Source organism: Chrysochloris asiatica, unplaced genomic scaffold, assembly GCF_000296735.1.
Source record: "Chrysochloris asiatica unplaced genomic scaffold, ChrAsi1.0 scaffold00100, whole genome shotgun sequence".
Lineage (NCBI taxonomy): Eukaryota > Metazoa > Chordata > Mammalia > Afrosoricida > Chrysochloridae > Chrysochloris > Chrysochloris asiatica.
In genome coordinates, this window is record NW_006408618.1 from 2,990,416 (window position 1) to 3,009,052 (window position 18,637).

An 18,637-nucleotide genomic window follows, 5' to 3' on the forward strand; every position below is an offset into this window, starting at 1 on the left:
ACTTTTGCTTATAGATGCAATTGCTCAAAATTCCAACTAGAATGAGAGAATTCTTCATATCAAGGAACAAACTTGTTTCCTCAGTGTACTGGAGTGATAGAGATGGGCAATTTAGACATTAACTATCAAAACTGTGGGTGAGGTGGGGGATATAGAGGCATGAATTGGCTTGCTTACAAGCTTTCATGAGAGTGCTTAGTTTCAGAATTAGGAGGGTAAAGTAGAATCCCCACGAATAGTTTTCTTCTTTTCAGATGGATCTGGTGAAAGGAAGTGGGGGATGGTAGTGAGAGGATTTTATGATTCAGTGGTGAGTACTTGTTAGCAGGATTCATTGTGATTGTCACAACTGTAATTGTAGATGATGTGTAACTAAAAGTAGGGAGTAGTTAATCTTTCATCTGAGGAACAGACAATCCTAGGACCATCAGGAAGCTAGAGCATGAGTGGAGTGTGAGAGACAGCGGCAGAGGTCATGGCATGGAGAGACAGAGCAGCTTCCGGCTGTAGGCCAATGAACTGAGTAAGGCTGTGTGCCTGGGCAGGAAGCGGGCCTGCAAAATGTGCCCTTTGGACATTTAAATGAATATGTATTTTTTGTTTTTAAGTATCATCAAAAATTTTTGCTTTGTTCGTTTGTGAAATATAAGATCTAAATGGGAAGCCACAGGGAGGAAGTAGTAAAATTGTTGTTGCAGGGAAGGGATTATATACTTTGTAATCATTGAGATGAAATAAAGTGTATATAATTTGTTGAATATAAAGCTGATGATCTTTTCTGGAAACCTTCGCTCGATTCACAATACAAAGTTTAAAAGAAAAAGAAAAAAAAAAAAAGGAAAATCTGAGGGACAAGCCCAGTGCAGTGACTAGTTTCTAACCCATGGTTCTACCCCTTATGATTTTGTCCCAAACCCATTAGGGGAATAGAGTAATGTATTTCCTGCAGGCCTCATAAGTACTTGGGAAGGCCTAAGGAGGAATAGAAACTTTTTGGCCCAATAACTATTGGAACCTATGTCCTACCTCCTGAAAGTGCTTAGGATTCTGGATTTAGTAGCCCTCAGGGTGCCTAACAGGGATTGACACTGGGCCCTGAGCTCTCTGCCTTGCTGCAGACTCCTATACCCACATGCTATGGAAACAGCCGAGTAACAGACCTACTTATCCAAAATAAAGAGAATGTGTGGGCTAAGGTAATGGTCATTTCAGTGTTAGCCAGCTTGGACAGAGGGGTCTTCCTAAATAATGACCATATAACCCCAAAACAGGAGATGAAAAGTGGTTAACTGATAGAGTGACTGAGTTGAGTCACTGCCAGAGGTGAAGCGTAATTCCTTGTTTAATACCTGCCTCTCCTTCCAAACTATGAGCACCACAAGGGCAGGGGTCATGCTTGGTTTGCTCACCCACGAGTGTGGGGTACCTGCCTAGCATACAATGTGTAAGCATCAAAACGTGGCTTTACTTTCTAAGGATCATGTAAATGTGAAATGTTGTTATTGCTAAGTGCCTTCAAGTCTGTTCCAACTCAGAGTGACCCCGTATAAGGTTTCCGAGGAGCCACTGCTGGGTTGGAACAACCAACCTTGACGTTCAAAGTGACCTTGCAGTCCAGTGCATTATACTGCAGCACCACACCAGGACTCCAAGTGTGAAATAGTGAGATGTAAATAGAATAAAGTCTTACTTTACAGACAATTTGAAATCATGTAAATCACCCTCAAATGATCGATGCATTTTAAGAATTGCATGTTGTCTTAACTGGCAGGCCACATGAATTATAAATCCCAGGATGGTGCCAAGTACAGAAAGAAATCAAAGGCCAGTGTTTCTAAGCTGGGGCATTGGAGAGAGTGCTGACCCTGGGCTTGGTAGGGCAGGGGTGCTGAGCATTGAACGGATGATCTTGAGTACCGTATCTACAGAACAAGATCTTTCTATTAGTCTTTTTTGTATTATGCTGTGGGCTTTGCAATAACTTCACCAAAAGAATTTGGGTTTTGCCCTTGGTTCCTTAGAGATGACCTCTAAAACCTTGGAATTTCCCTACTAATCAGATGTGTCTCGGATGAGTGCTGCAGACTGCACCTAACCTAATAAAACTAACCACATCTAAACCCACCACAATCAAGTCTGTTTTGATTCACTGTTGTTGTTAAGTGCCGTCAAGTCAGTTCTGACTCATAGCAACCCTTTGAGCAGCTGGTGACTCTGAACCGCTAACCTTGCAGTTCAACCCAACCTTGCAGTCCAGTACATTATCCCACAGCACCACACTGACAGTGTTCAACTACTATTCGTAAGGTTTTCAGCGGTTAAAAAATCAGACGTTGCCCTCCTTTCCTTTTTCTGTGGTTGTCCTAGTCTAGAAGCTCTGCTGAAACCTGTCCGCCACGGGTGACCCTGCTGGTATTTAACATACTGGTGGCATAACTTCCAGCATCACAGCAACACAGAAGCCACCACAGCGGGACAAACTGACAGACGAGTGGTGGACCTGACCTAATAGGTTATGCTAATGAAGTGACTTTTGGTCAGATGGTTAGGATCAGAAGACGAAATGCTGCATGCGATTTTGATTAATGTTGATTATTACTCATGCAAATTCATAGCACCTTGACACATGCAGTCAGATGCTTTAAAAAATGACTAATTGCTCATTAACAGAAGGTTAACAGTTCAAAGCCACAGCCACTCTGAACAGAAGATGGACAGTTGATGGGTGTCATTTCATTTTTAACAGCCACAGCAGTTTGGAAACTCACTGAGTACAGTCCTCCTGTGTTTTATGGGGTTACTCTGAGCCAGAATCGACTTGACAATGGGTTCGGTTTGATTACTTAAACCCACTGCCATCCAGCCAACTCTGAATTACAGTGACCCCTATGTAGGATTTCTGAGGCTGTAGATCTTTATGGGAACAGAAAACCTCCTCTATCTCCTTGGAGTGGTTGATGGATTCAAACTGCTGACCTTGAGGTTAGCAGCCCAATGTTCAACCCACTATGATGCTGGGGCAGTAACTATCAAAATGCACTTCAAAGCAAGTCTTTTGAGTTTTGGCTGTGACCATGATTTGGAATACTCAAGGTGCATGGGTCATGTTCCATATCTCCTTCAGCTATTGAGAGCACTGTGGGCTACTATGAAATGGTCTCTTCCCTCCCCTTTCCTGCTCCACTCCCTTGTGTACTTTGTAGCTCCAGAAGACCAAGGCAGAACACAACACAGAAGCTGCTCTCCCCTGTCAGTATGTGATGGGACGGGCATCGGAGATGAAGGGGCCTTCGGCATTTAGGCATCTGGAAATCTCTAACACAGGATTTCCCAAAAGCAATGTAGCAGTTGGGGGTGGCCCAAGGATGGAGTCTCTTTTGAAAAGTAAATTTCTGTAACACTCAAAGAGAATGACAAATGATAAACCCACACAAAACCCAACCATCTTTCTCCCTCAGAGCAGCTGGTGGTTTTGAACCTTGCAATTAGCAATCCGATGCCTAACCCACACCACCACCAGGTCCCCTTTAAATCATTTTCTTAGAATTAAGTGAATTTTACATATACCAAAGTTCCTTCTTAATAGTTTTCCTAACCCTAAAAAGTTATCCCTTACCTGTGTCCAGGCAGATGTTAGTAATGTCATTGATAGGATCAGATGCTAGGATAACCAACAACTTGCTTAAAACAGAAGTTCCCTGAATCTAAAGGAAAAAAGCCAAAATTAGTTAAGAGAACTCCCTGATTTCTAAGCTAACTGCTTCTTAGCCTTTCTAAAGAATATAAGAAATCAACCACAACCTAGAACGGCCTCCAACCTCTGCTCTTTTTCATTTTAATTGTAAATCCTCTTATATATTATTCCATAACATCTTCAGAAAATTGTCTTTTGCATATGAGGGGTCTTCACAAATCTCATGGAAAAATAGACACCAGAAAGGAAATTTTGAGATGGATTGACACAATGGTCTCAAACATTGCAACATTTGGGAGGATGGATGGCAAAGGTCTGGGCAACTTGGTGTGATGTTGTGCATAAGGTTGCTACAAATCGGAACCGACTCCACAGCACCTAATAACATTTGTGATTAATTGGAAATTCCCAATTTGGAATACATGGACTCCCAGGACTTCCTAGGACTCAGGCCTAGGCTTCTAAGAACTGCAGCGCTATCTGCCTTTCTCGGGGTTTTTTGCCCCATATGCCACTGCAAGTAGCATAGAACGCCATAACCATCATTTTTTTAGATACTACATATTATCTCATTTGATCCTCACAATAATCTTATATGGCTGCTATGATTATCCCCATTTTACAAATAGGAAACTGAGACTCAGAAATTCTGCTTAAGCAGCTTGTCTAGGTTCATAAACCTAGTAGACAGAGAGGTCAAGTTTTAAATCCAAGTGTGCCTGATTCCAAACCCTGGTCTCTTAAATTAAACCCTTGCTTCTTACTCTCACCCCTTGTTTCAAAGCTCAAAAAAATTCATTTTCTATTAAAAACATTTCAATTGCCTTCATCCTCAGAATCACACATGGAGAGGTACAGATGAGGAATGCTATGAAAAGGGCAAATTCAATTTTTAGGAGTTTTGTATCAACTTTTCCAGGATATAAATTTTTGTTTAAGTAATGATCATCTACAGCCTGAATAGGTGGAAAGGGTCTCTCCCATAGCATCATTGCCTTGATGCTATATACTAGCGTGGCCTGAGCAATGTTGCAAAACATGCCACCTCCCCCTTGGGAAAGGCACAGCCTCATGCCAGGGCAAACATCCTGCAGATTCTAGCCCCACTTACTTGCCCCTTAGTGGCACCTTTGCGTAGGGCACAGCCTGTACACAGAAAGTCTGGGTTTGTTTTTTGTTTTGTTTTGTTTTGTTTAATTGCTCTGTTAATGGCAAATGAGTACTACAGGGCCTCTCCAGGTTAAATTTCTTTTGAACGAGGTCAGTTGAGTTTTTAAATCCTTTAAAGCCACTGCCCTCAAATTGATTCTGATTCACAGTGAGCCTATAGGACAAAGAACTATGCCTTAGGTTTTCTGAGACTGTAAAGCTTTATATGAGCTCACAGCCTCATCTTTGTCCTGCATAGAAGCTGGTAGATTGGAATCACCAGCCCTGTGGTTAGAAGCCCAGTGTTTAGCCCACAGTGTCAACAGGGTGCTATAGGATAAACACTGGACTTCTAACCAGCAGTTCAAGCTCACCAACTTCTCCTATGGGAGAAAGATGAGGGAGGCTGTCTGCTCCTGTACATATTTACAGTCTCTGGAACATATATAGGGCCTCTATGTTTCAGAATTAAGGAGCTCTGGTAACATAGTGGTTACGAATTGGGCTGCTAACCTCAAGGTTGGAAGTTCAAAACTACCAGCTGTTCTGCAGGAGAAAGATGAGGCTTTCTGCTCCCGTAAAGATTTGCAGCTACGGAAACCCTGTGCAGGGTCACTATGAGTTGGAACCGACTCCATGGTACCTTAACAACAACAAATGAGTCAGAATCAATTTGATAGCTGTGAGTTGTTGTTGTTGTTGTTGTTATGTGCCGTGGAGTCAGTTCCCACTCATAGCGACCCTGTACAGGGTTTCCGAGGCTGTAAATCTTTACAGGAGCAGAAAGCCTCATCTTTCTCCTGCAGAACAGCTGGTAGTTTCGAACTACTGACCTTGCGGTTCACAGCCCGATTGATAGGTGTGAGTATGGGCACCTTAATGGAGTCCCTGGGTGGCACAAATGGTTAAGCACTCAATTATTAGCCAAACGGTTAGTGGTTCGAACTTACTCAGGGGATGCCTTCAGGAGACAGGTGTGCTTCTGAAAGGTCACAGCCCAGAAAACCCCATGGAGCAGTTCTACTCTGCACACAAGGACCCGTCGTGAGTCAGAGTCAATTCATCAGCAGTTAGCAACAAGGGGTACCTTGAAGAGCAAAAAACTCCCTAGGGATGATCCACCTTACCTGCTCACAAGTTTTAGATATAATGGAAGGTGCAAAATAGGATTTCTCTGTCTTCATATCAATCACACTGCCATATACAACAATAACAAATTTCATGGTCACATTATCAATAATCATTTCATTATAGCTTGATAAAGTCTCCACATAGGCATGGTTGTACTCCACACACTTCTGAAATGTTAAGTCCTACAACGAAATTACATTTTTTCCTATAAATCGTACAATTTGACACATGGTATCAAGAAGAAAGCAGGAGTGCTCTGGGAGTGTCAGAAGGCATATGAACCCTGGGACCTACAAACAGATTTGATTTTCAGGTCAGAATGACCTCTGACAAGATTCTGAATTCAGTTTTCATGTTGTTATTGTTTAGTGTACTCAAATGTGTTTGCCCAGATCTGTCTTTGGGACTTGCACAAACTCTCAGCCAGCCAATGCTGGTAGTCACCTCTGCCTTACCAACTTCTAATTGTACAGGAATCAGTCTTAAAGAGCTTACGTTGTTGGTGTTAAGTGCCATCGAGTCAGTTCAAATTCATAGTGATCCTATATAGGGTTTTTGAGGAGTGGCTAGTGGGCTTGAACGACCAGCCTACGGTTAACAATCAAGTGCTTATCTTATAGTGCCATACTAGGACTCCTAAAGAGCTTATAAAATGTACTGAATGGTAAGCAAGGAGTCCTGGTGTGGTGCTGTAGATTATTGTGCTGGACTGCAAGGTTGGTAGTTCAGCTCACCAGCCGTTCCTCAGAAATCCTATACAAGGGCTCTATGAGTCAGAACCCACTCAACAGTACTTAACAGCAAAAGCTGTTTTCTTGGAAGGTCAGACACAACCTTCCTTCCCATCCTTGTCTTGAAAATACAAAATGTATTTCATAAAGCATACAGTAAAGAAAGCTTATTCGTATTTTAATCATGTAATGTTACCTCATCAATGAGACTTGATTCAAAATACTGAGAAGCAATATGGAGAGCAAGCTTTAACCATATATTATATTCCAGGGATGGCCAGAAGACATCAAAGCCTTCATACAAATCCTCCAGGGAGATGAAGCAGGCCTGAAAAGAAAGCAGTGAGCTTTATTGTTTCAACGTCATTTTGTTATTGCTGGTAAGTAAGTTCTGTGGCATCAGTTCTAAAGGGTTTCCGTGGCCGTAAACGTTCACAGGAGCAGAAAGTCTTAGCTTTCTACCATCGAGCAGCTGTTGGGCTCGAACCATGGATGCTGTAGTTCATTGTCCATTGCTTATTGTATGTAGCCACCGCATTCCCTTCATCACCATGTTCTAGTTGTCAAGTACCATCGAGTTGGTTCCGATTCATAGAGACCCTGTATAGAGTTCCCAGAGATTGGCTGATGGGTTTCAACCACCAACCTTGTAGTTAGCAGTCCAGTGTTTTTCCTACAGTGCCACACCAGTATACCATAAACATGTTAAAATCAAATTTTTGTAAAATAAAACAAATGTTGTATAGAGAACATAAAGCTTATAAACAATAAGTCTGTATTATATCAGTGCAAACAAATTTAACGTTGTGATACTTTGTATGTAAGATTTGGGTGAAAGTTAATTAAAGCATATTAGTTTTCAATTCAACTAAACACATTTTTTTTATATAATATTAGCTGCAATTCCCTCAATTTAACAGTCTTCTTCTAGATTCCCACCATTCGTCTATCAGTTTGTCGCACTGTGACAGCTTACGTGTTGCTGTGATGTTGGAATCTATGCCACCAGTATTTTAAGTACCAGTAGGGACACCCATGGTGGACAGGTTTCAGCTGAACTTCCAAACTAAGACAGACAAGAAAAAAAGAGAGGCACACTACACCGAATGCTTAGCCACTGAAAACCTTATGAATAGCAGTGGAACACTCTCAGCACAAGAATATTGAATATTGAAACATTGTGAATAGCATCAGAATATTGTCAGGTATAGTGATGGAGCTCAGGTATAGTGATGGTTAGGAGTCAGGCAATTTGAAACTACCAGCAGTTCTGCAAGAGAAAGATAAGGCTTTCTGCTCCCATAAAAATTTACAGCCTCAGAAACCCTATACAAGGTTGCTATGAGTCAGAACCAACACAGCACATAATCACCACCACCATAGTGCCGGAAGATGAGCTTCTCAGGTTGGAAGGCACTCAAAATTTAAGTAGCGTTGACCATAATGATGGAAATGGAGTAGAGTTTTTAGGACCTTCATTTGCTGACAGGGTACAACTCAAAAAGAGGAGAAATAACTGTAAACATCCATTAATATTCAGAACATGGAATGTATGAATTAGGAATTTCGCAAAATTGGAAGTTGTCAAAATGAAATGGAATGCATATAGATATCCTAGGCATTACTGATCTGAAATGAACTGGTATTGGCCACTTTGAATCTGACAATTATATAGTTTACTCTGCTAGGAATGGCAAAAAGAAGAGGAATGGTATCTCAGTCATCATCAAAAAGAACAGTTCAAGATCTATCTTGAAGTATAATGCTGTCCTTGGTAGAATAATATCCATACGCCTACAAAGAAGACCAGTTAATATCATTATTACTCAAATTTATGCACCAACCAATAAGCCAGTGATGATGAAATTGAAGAATTCTACCAACTTCTTCAGTCTGAGATTGATCAAATATGCAATCAAGATATATTGATAATTACTGGGGACTGGAATGTAAAGGTTGGAAAGAGGAAGTATGAGTAGTTGGAAAATAAGGCCTTGATGATAGAAACTATGCTAGAGATCACATGATAGAATTTTGTAAGACCAGTTATTTCTTCAAGGTCATATTTTGGCTGTCATGGACTTCTTTTCATTTTTTTCAGCTTCAGCCTGAGCTTGGATATGAATAATTGATGGTCTGCTTTACAGTTTCCCTGTGGTCTTGTATTGGCTTTTCCACCATTTCTTTCCACAGATTTAGGCAATTTGAGTTCTGTGTATTTCATCTGGTGAGGTTTATGTGTATAAACATCTTTTATGTTATTCAAAGAAGGTATTTGCTACGAAGACAACATTGGTCTTGCAAAATTCTATCATGCAATCTCCAGCATCATGAGGATGTAGAAGAGGGATATCATTTGTGATGTCAAATGGATCTTGGCTGAAAGTAGAGAATACCAGAAAGATGTTTACCTGTACTTTATTGACTATACAAAGGCTTCCAACTGTGTGGATCATGATAAGTTATCAATAGCATTGCGGAGAATGACTATTCTGGAATAATTAATTGTGCTCATAAGGAATCTGTACATAGACCAAGATGCAGTCATTTGAACAGAATAAGGGGATGCCAAATGGTTTAAAATCAGGAAAGATGTGTGCCAGCGTTGTTTTCTTTCACCATACTTATTCAATCTGTATGCTAAGCAAATAATTTGAGAAACCAGATTATATGAAAAAGAACATGGCATCAGGATTAGAGGAAGACTCAGTAACAGCCTGTGCTATGCAAACGATACAAGCTTGTTTGCTGAAAGCAAAGAGGAATAAAAATACTAATGAAGACCAAAGGCCACAGCTTCAATATGGGTTGCACCTCAATGTAAAAAAAGCAGAAATTCCCACCACTAGACCAATAAATAACATCATGATAAATGGAGAAAAGATTGAAGTTGTCAAAGACTTCATTTTGCTTGGATCCACCATCAACATTCATGGAAGCAGCAATCAAGAAATCAAATGGCATATTGTATTAGGCAAATTGCTGCATAAGACCTTTTTAAAGTGCTGAAGAGCCAAGATGTTGATTTGAAGACAAAACTGCACCTGACTCAAGCCATGGTATTTTCAATTTCCTCATATACATGCATGTGAAAGTTGGACAGTGAATAAGGAAGACCTTAGAAGAATTGATGCATTTGAGTATGGTGTTGGACAAAATTATTAAAGGTACCACAGACTTCCAGAAAAACAAACAAATCTGTGTTGGAAGAAGTACAACCAGAATGCTATTTACAAGCCAATATGGCCAGACTTCATCTCTCAAACTTTGTACATATTATCAGGAGGGACCAGTCCCCAGAGAAGGAGGACTTCAGGCATGGTAAAGTGGAGAGACAGCAAAAATGAGGGAGACCCCCCTCAACAAAATGGATTGGCACAGGTAGCAGCAATAATGAGGATGGTACAGGACCACGCAGTGTTCCCTTCTGTTCTACATAGGATCGCTATGGGTCAGAACTTATTGACAGCACTTATCAAAAACAACAATGACTTCTTCATTGAAAATACCTTTTTTAAACAACATAAAAGATGGTTATACACATGGACCTCAACAGATGAAATACACAGAAATCTATTTGACTACATCTGTTGGAGGAGACAGTGGTAAAGCTCCATATCACCAGCCAAAACAAGGCCAGGAGCAAACTGTGGAACAGACCATCAATTGGTCATATGCAAATTCAGGTTGAAGCTGAAGAAAATTAAAACAAGTTCACAAGAGCCAAAATATGACCTTGAACATATCCCACCTGATTTAGAGATCATCTCAAGAACAGAACTGATGCATTTGACACTAATGACTAAAGGCCAATGAGTTGTGGGATGACATCGAGAATATCATACAGAAAGAAATACAAAAGTCAACAAAAGGACAAGAAAGAAGGAAAAGACCAAAATGGATGTCAGAAGAGACTTTGAAACTCTTGAGGGTAGAGAAGCTAAAGAAACTGGAAAAATATTATGATGAAATGTGCAAACACCTGGAGTTAGAAAACCAAAAGGGAAGAATATACTCAGCATTTCTCATGCTGAAAGAACTGAAGAATTCAAGCCTTAAACTGAAATACTGAAGGATGCAGGAAGCCATCAAAAGAAAATGGAAGGAATATACAGAGTCACTGTACCAAAAAAACTGGTCAATGTTCAACCATTTCAAGGGTTACCATACTATTAATTATACTGAAAGAATAAGCCCAAGATGTACTGAAGGCATTGGCAAAAAAACAAAGCTTCAGGAATTGATGGAATACAAATTGCAATGTTTTAAGAAATGTGAAATGCTGAAGGGTCTCACCTGTCTGTGCTAAGAAATTTGGAAGGCAGTTAACGTGGTCAAGCAACTGGAAGAGATCTATATTTGTGCTCCATTTCAAAGAAAAGTAGCTTAACAAAATGTGGGAATCATCAAACAATATCATTAATATCAGAAACAAGTAAAGTTTTGCTGGAGATAATTCAAAAATGATTGCAGCAGTACACTGATAGGAAGCTGTCAGAGATTCAAGCCGAATTCGGAAAAGGACATGGAATTATATGACATCATTAATGATATCAGATGGATCTTGGCTAAATGCAGAAACTTCCAGAAAGCTGTATGCTTGTGCTTTATTGACTATACAAAGGCATTTGACTGTATAGATAGCAAAATACAAATAACATTGGGAAGAACACTTAATTCTGCTCATGAGGAACCTGGATATAGACCAAGAGACAGTCATTAGAACAGAACAAGGGGACACGGAGTGGTTTAAAATCAGGAAAGGTATATATCAGGATTGTATCCTTTCACCGTACTTATTCAATATGTATGCTGAGCAAATAATCTGAGAAGATGGATTATATGAACATGACATCAGGATGAAGACTCATTAACAACCTGCAATATGCAGATAATACAACTTTGCTTGATGGAAGTGAAGAGGACTTTAAAAACTTACAGATGAAGATCAAAAATGGTAACTTTCACTATGAACGGCACCTCAATGTAAAGGAAACAAAAATCCTCACAACTGGACCAATAAATAACATCATGATAAAAGAAGAAAAGATTGAAGTTGTAAGGACTTCATTTTACTTGTATCTGCAATCAACACTCATGGAAACAGCAATAAAGAAATCAAACAATGTATTGCATTAGGCAAACCTGCTGGGGGGGCGGGGGAATCGCTTTGAAGTGTCAAATGTTAACTATGTCAGTTTAAGGACTAAGGTGTGCCTGACACAAGCCATGGCATTTTCAATCACTTCAAATGCATGTGAAAGCTGGACAACGAATATGGGAAGACCATAGAAGAATCAATGCCTTGAAGTATGGTGTTGGCAAAGAATATTGAAAGTACCATGGCTTTCCAGAAGAACAAGTAAATCTTTCTTGAAAGATGTATATCCAGAATGTCCTTAGAATCAAAGATGGCAAGAATTCATCTCTCATACTTTGGACATGTTATCAGGAGGGACCAGTCCTGAAGAAGGACATCATGCTTAGTAAGGTGGAAGGTCAGCAAAAAAGAGGAAGACACCAGTGAGATGATTGACACAGTGGCGGCACAATGGATTCAAATGTAACAATTTTGAAACAATACAGGATTGGGCAATGCTTCATTCTGTTGTGTATAGAGTCATTGAGTCGAAACTGATTCAATGTTACTTAACAAGAACAAGACTCAAGGAGGTTAAATAACTCACTCCAGACCCCACAACAGAATATGGTAGAGTTTAGTAGACTCAAATGTGACACACTAAACCTGCAAGTCTCAGCTAGTTCACATTGCTTTCCAATAGCTTTAGTTAAGTGACTAGCATATCAGACACAAAATGAAGAAAAGATACTGGTGCTTTTTATTTACTTGAAGAATTATTTAATAACAATATAGATAACCAGCTTCTTACCTGTAAAATAGTTTCACAGATGGCAGTATATTCATTTTCATGCTTAAGCAGACAGTTCAACTCTCCAATGATGTCCCCACTAGTGTAGAACTCTGTAAACACTGTTGTGGATTCTCTGTCAGGCTTTAGACTTTTGTCAATTCCAAAGGAAGGAGGTGAACCATGCAACTGGAAAGGAGAAAAAAATTGCAAAGGGAAATAAATTAAATGGCGTTTGACTAAGCTATGGAGTCCCTGTGTGGTATAACTGGTTAATGCTATTGGCTGCTAACTGAAAGGTTGATGGTTTGGGTCTACTGAGAGGCGCCTTGGAAGAAAGCCAGGTTCTTTTGAAGAACCAGCTGTTGGAAACACTCTGGGGCACAGTTTTACCCTTACACACATGAGGTCACAATGAATCTAAATCAACTCTATGGCAACTCTCTGGGGTTTTGACCAAATCATCAGAGTTCCCATGGTTTCTTGCAATTATTACTCTGGAAGGAAAAAGTTCTTTATGAATTTTGTCAGGTGTGAAGGAAGAATTAGGCTTCACAAAAGTCGTGGTCTCTCTCACATTTCAACTCTCCAAGGCATAGATCTGCTTTCAACCTTTAGCTTTACAGATGACCCCTATTTGCAACTTTCTACTTATACCTTTTCTTATACAAAACTCTCACAAAAACTAGTAGCTGCGGTCTGCAACTAATTCAGTCACCACCTCTGCTTCCATTAGTTATTCATATCGTAATGGAATAAAGGTGGGGGAAAAACTTGATGACACAGATACATAAATCAGATACTAAGAATTAATTATGCCTCCAAAACAAGCCCTGATTTCAGTAAAATTCTAATTTCCTTTTAATTGCTTAAGAATATTTTCTGGGAGACATCAACAGAAAATATTTTTAGAACATATATAGGCTGGTTGAGTTACTTCAGGAAGTGAATGGGTAGGCATGTTTGGGGAAGGAGGAGCAGTTGGAAACCATCCTCTCTGATGGATGGTTATTTACATAACAAAGGGCAAAGGTTTGCTGAAGAAGTTACTGTGAATGCTACCCCCTTTCATAGGAATTACCATTTAGACTTCTAAAGGCATCCATGTGTCCAAAAAACTGATTTTTTTAAAGTAGCCATCATTTTTACTGCAATTCAAAAGATCAGTGCAAGAAAGAATGCTCATCTTACTACAAAGAGATTTACCCCCCCAAAAAGGTGATAGCTATGGTACACAGAATTCTAAAGATAGCCCCTAAGATTCCTGTCCTCTTATTCAGTCAAACCCTACTCAAGGTACTACTGTGAATGGATTTTAGACGTGGAATCAAGGTTACTGATCAACTGATCTTAAAATTTGTTGTTGTTAGGTGCCATGGAGTCAGTACCAACTCATAACGACCCTATATACAACAGAACGAAACACTGCCTGGTCCTGGGCTAAGCTCACCACTGTTGCCATGATTGAACCCATTGATGCTGCCACTTGGCCAATCCATCTCGCTGGGGATCTTCCTCTTTTTCTCTGACCCTCCACCTTACCAAACATGATATCCTTCTCCAGCAACTGATCCCTCCTAACAATATATCCAAAGTATGAGAGACGAAATTTGGCCATTATGTCCTCCATGGAACACTCCGGCTGCACTTCTTCCAACACAGATCTGTTGGTTCTTTTGGCAGCCCATGGCACTTTCAGTATTCTCCTCCAACACCATAACTCTTCCAAAAGCATCAATTCTTCTACGGTCTTCCTTATTCACTGTCCAGTTTTACATAATATGAGGTTACTAAAAATACCATGGCTTGGGTCAGGCGCACCTTAGTCCTCAAGCAGACATCTTTGCTCATCAACACTTTAAGAAGATCTTGTGCAGCAGATTTGCCTAAGATTATCCTAAATTGTCCAAGTGGACTCACTGTAATCACATGAGCCCTTAAAAGTAGAGACAGAAGAGTCTGTCACCCAGATGCAGCATCCGGAGAACGACTTGGCAACTTTTTGCTGACTCTGAAACATAACGGTCCATACACATGTAAGGGCTAGAAAAGGCTACTAGGATCTAAGGGAGCCCACAGCTGACATCCAACAAGAAAACAGGGACCAGTGTTCTAGCAGTGTGTGAGTTTCGTAGTACTTGCAAGACAAATACCACAAGTGATTGGCTTTAAAAACAGAAATGTATTTCCTCAAAGTTAAGAAAGCTACACATCCAAATTCAGAGCACTGGCTCTGGGGCAAGGCTATCTTTCTGTGGAATCTGGAGGAAGGGCCTTGTCTTAGCTTCCATAGCCCTAGTTTTTCTTGGTTCTTGGTGGACCCTCACATTGCCTCTGTCTTCACCATCTTGTGCTCAGGTCTCTCTGTGTCCTTGCTGATCTTTACATCACTCAGAGTGATTAGGTTTAGGACACACTCTCCATGGATGGGACCTCATTAACATAACAAAGGAACTCAATCCCTAATAGGAATATATCCACAGGTATTGTTGTTGCTAAAGGTTGTCCAGTTGGTTGCTACTCAGAGTCCCTGTACAGGGTTTCTGAGGAGCAGCTGATGAGTTTGAACTGCGAACTTTTCGTTTCAAACCAACTTTGCAGTACAATGCATTATCCTACAGTGTCACACCAAAATAGAGGTTAGGAGTCCAACACTTATTTTGGAGAGACACCCCCAACGAGGTGGATTGGCCAAGTGGCAGCATCGATGGACTCAAGCGTGGCAACGATAGTGAGGTTGGCCCAGGATTGGGCAGTGTTTCGTTCTGCTGGGCATAAGGTCGCTATGAGTCGGTACTGACTCGATGGCACCTAACAACAACAACAACTCACTATTCAATCCATGCAAGCAGTAAGGAACTGGATTCACCAACAATCTGAATGATACTGGAAACAGATTCTCTCGTAAAGCTACAAGAAGGGAAAAGAGCTCTAATGACACTTGGATTTCAGCCTTGTGAGACTCAAGCAGAGAAAACAGTCAAGTCCATCAGACTTCTGACTGGGAAATTATAAATCTAAGCTGCTAAATTTGTGGTCATTTATTTGGGTAATACATCTTCAACATAATGCCGTTGAACTTAATATTTTATGAAGACTTAGTTAGCCCAACCATTGCAGAAAAATTTCTCCAAAGCAATACACATGTTGCATCCTTATTTTGGGTGTTTGATTTGACATAGTTAAGAAATACTGATAGTGATTAGTTTTGTTGTGATTCTAAAGGGGAGAGGCAGTTTAACATAGTAGCTAAGCACCCAGATACTGGAGGCAAACAGCTTGATTTCAAAGTCCTCCTGGGCTTCTTACGTGCCCGTGCCCGTGAGCAAGTGAATTAATTTCTAAATGAATCAGTTTTCTCATGTGTAAACCAAAGCTGTTGTAAGATTAAATGTTGCAACATGCTGCCTTTAACCCCCTCACCTCATCTATGTCCTCTGATATATTATTTATTTAACTTGTTTATTTTGTTCATTGTCTGATCCATCTCCCTATATCTCTCCACTAGAATGTAAGCCCCAGGAAGACAAAAAGTATTTTCTGCCCTGCCAGTCCTGTGCCTAGAACCAACTGTATGTGCTACATGGTAGAAACAAAGTAAATATTTGTTGAACAAATGAGTGAGTAAATGAATAGAAAGTACTTGTAACCATGCTAGAGAAAGGCCAGGCAATCCGCTTCTGAAAAATCATCCACTGTACACCTCATAGTGCCGTTGGACTCTGACACACACGAGATCATCGTGAATTGGGGTCACCACCCGACAATTGATTTTTTCTTTAATGTGTGTTACTTAGTATTGTGGTTGTTAGCTGTCACTGAGTTTGCCCTAAATTCATGGTGACCCCATGGGTTACAAAGTAAAATTGACCCATGGGGTTTTCTTGGCTGTAATCTTTATGGGAGCAGATTCAGAGGTCTGTCTTCTGTGGCACCGCTGGGTGGGTTTGAAACACCAACCTTTAGTTTAGCAGCCAATTACAAACCACTTACCCCACCTAGGCACCATGTTACTTAGTATTAAGATACAGCTGTAGATAGTTTATTTCCATGACTAATTTTGATGTCTTTAAGGTCTGTAATAACTGTTCCAAAAACAGAAAGCAAAATATATCATTTATTATTTGCCCAATAATAAGGGTTTGTGACTTGTGACCAGAATCTAGGATCTAAGAATTTTTGGGGGTCGTACATGAGGCTTACCAATGTATTCAATTGCTAGAGTTTGGCTGTTAAGGAATTCTTGTCCCCCACCATTGAAATAACTCTCTCTCTTTCTCTGTCTTGCTTTAACTCCCTCCTATTATCTGTCTCTTTCTCTCTCCCTCCACCAGAAATCCTTCTGGTTAAATTAAAAATTGTATTTTCAATCTCCATCCTACTCGATGTCTTGGAGGATTTGACTTTGTGGTTCATTCCCTTATTCCTGAAACTCTCATTTCCTTTAGGCAAATCATGTTGCCACCCCCAAGTATTGGTTTGCTTGTCTGGATTGTTGTGAGGACTGAGTAATGACTCAAGGGCTTTGTAAAACATGAAGCATCTTTCAGATGTTAGTATTATCATGATCTCTAGGCTGTAGTGTTTGCTCTGAGCAGAAACATCTTCAATCATTTGAAAAAGTTAAAAATTAGAAAGTTTCTCAGTCCCTAAAATTTCCTTTGTGTTACAATTACATATTTCAAAATACATTTCAGTTAAAATAAAAATAGTCCCTTACAATTGCCATTCCTGAAATAATTAAGTATATTCCTTGTGGCATTTCCCCTTCTTTACATATGACATCTCCATAATCAAAATATGCAAGTTTGGCTTTATCCTGTAAGAAAAGAACAAAAAAGCAAGTCAACATAAAAAAACCCTCTGTAGACCACTTTTCTAAACAGAAATATGATTTAAAAATCTAAAAATGAAGTCATGGGGTGGCACTGTAGTATAAGCACTACACCACAAGATCTGTTTGAACCACAAGGTCAGTGGTTCAAACCCACCAGCTGCTCCTCAGAAACCCTATACAGGATTTCCATGAGTCAGAAGTGACTCAATAGCACTTAACAACAACAACATTATGGTGGGTTTGTTAATGAAGTGTAATAGGATGACAAACCACATAGACTTTTAGAAAGAAAGGGAGAGGCAAACAAATTGTTGTTGCTCATGTTAGGTGCTGTCAAGTAACATTTCAACTTAGGATAACCAGAGACACAGGGTAGAACTGTCCCATAGGGTTCTCTAGGATGTAGACTTTATGGAAAGAGCCCTGGCAGCACAGTGGTCAGCAGTCCAACCCCAACAACCCAGGACCGAAAGATGTGGCAGTGTGCCACTATAAAGATTTGCAGCTCTGCTCTGTCCTGTAGGGTCTATATATGTCCGAATTAACTCCATGGTTACAGATTTTGTTTCAGAAATATTTATGAGAGTACACTGCCAGGTCATCCTTCTGTAGAAAGAAAGAAAGCTTGCCTAAGGCCAAGTAGCCAGTTTATGTATTCTTCAGGCCTTGTTCTTCTACTGTTTACCTTTGTGGTGGTGGTGGTTATATGTCAATGGAGTCGGTTCTGACTCATAGCAAACCTTTATAGGTTTTCTGAGGCTATAAATCTTTATGGGAGCAGAAAGACTTATGTTTCTCCCGAAGAGCAGCTGATAGATTCAAACTGCTGACCTTACAGTTAGCAGCGCAACATATAGCCCACTATGCTACCAGAGCTCTTTGGTTATCTTTGTAGACCTTTTGAATTAACTGCACCAGTTGGAAGAAGAAAAAAAAGGTAGGCAATTTGCTGATGTTATCATTCTAGATGGTCACTCGAAAATCAAAGACCAGATTAACAAATGATACTGACAATAAAAGGCAATAAAAATGAAAACTAAAATAAATAAAAGAGGTATTTAACTTTCATTAGAGCCATCTTACATTGGAGACATTGGAAGGAACCTGAAACGTAAGTCAAGGGACTACCTGTAAGTGAATTTTAATTATCCATGTTTTAGCGTAGTGGTTATGAATAAAGCTGCTAATCTCACAGTCAGTAGTTTGAAACTACCATCTGTTCTAC

At 40.0% G+C, this 18,637-nt stretch overlaps 1 protein-coding gene across 1 annotated transcript in view; it reads right to left on the reverse strand.

Moving 5' to 3' along the window:
* Nucleotides 1–3,250: 3,250 nt before the first annotated feature.
* Nucleotides 3,251–18,637, reverse strand: part of SLC9C2 (solute carrier family 9, member C2 (putative)) — a 100,662-nt gene continuing 85,275 nt past the window's right edge. The window contains exons 21-26 of the mRNA XM_006867098.1: nt 17,296–17,394; nt 12,597–12,764; nt 6,902–7,033; nt 5,971–6,156; nt 3,617–3,704; nt 3,251–3,315 (exon numbers count right to left, since the gene is read on the reverse strand). Coding sequence (XP_006867160.1) covers nt 3,251–3,315; nt 3,617–3,704; nt 5,971–6,156; nt 6,902–7,033; nt 12,597–12,764; nt 17,296–17,394 — 738 coding nt within the window. The remainder of the gene's footprint in view (nt 3,316–3,616; nt 3,705–5,970; nt 6,157–6,901; nt 7,034–12,596; nt 12,765–17,295; nt 17,395–18,637) is intronic.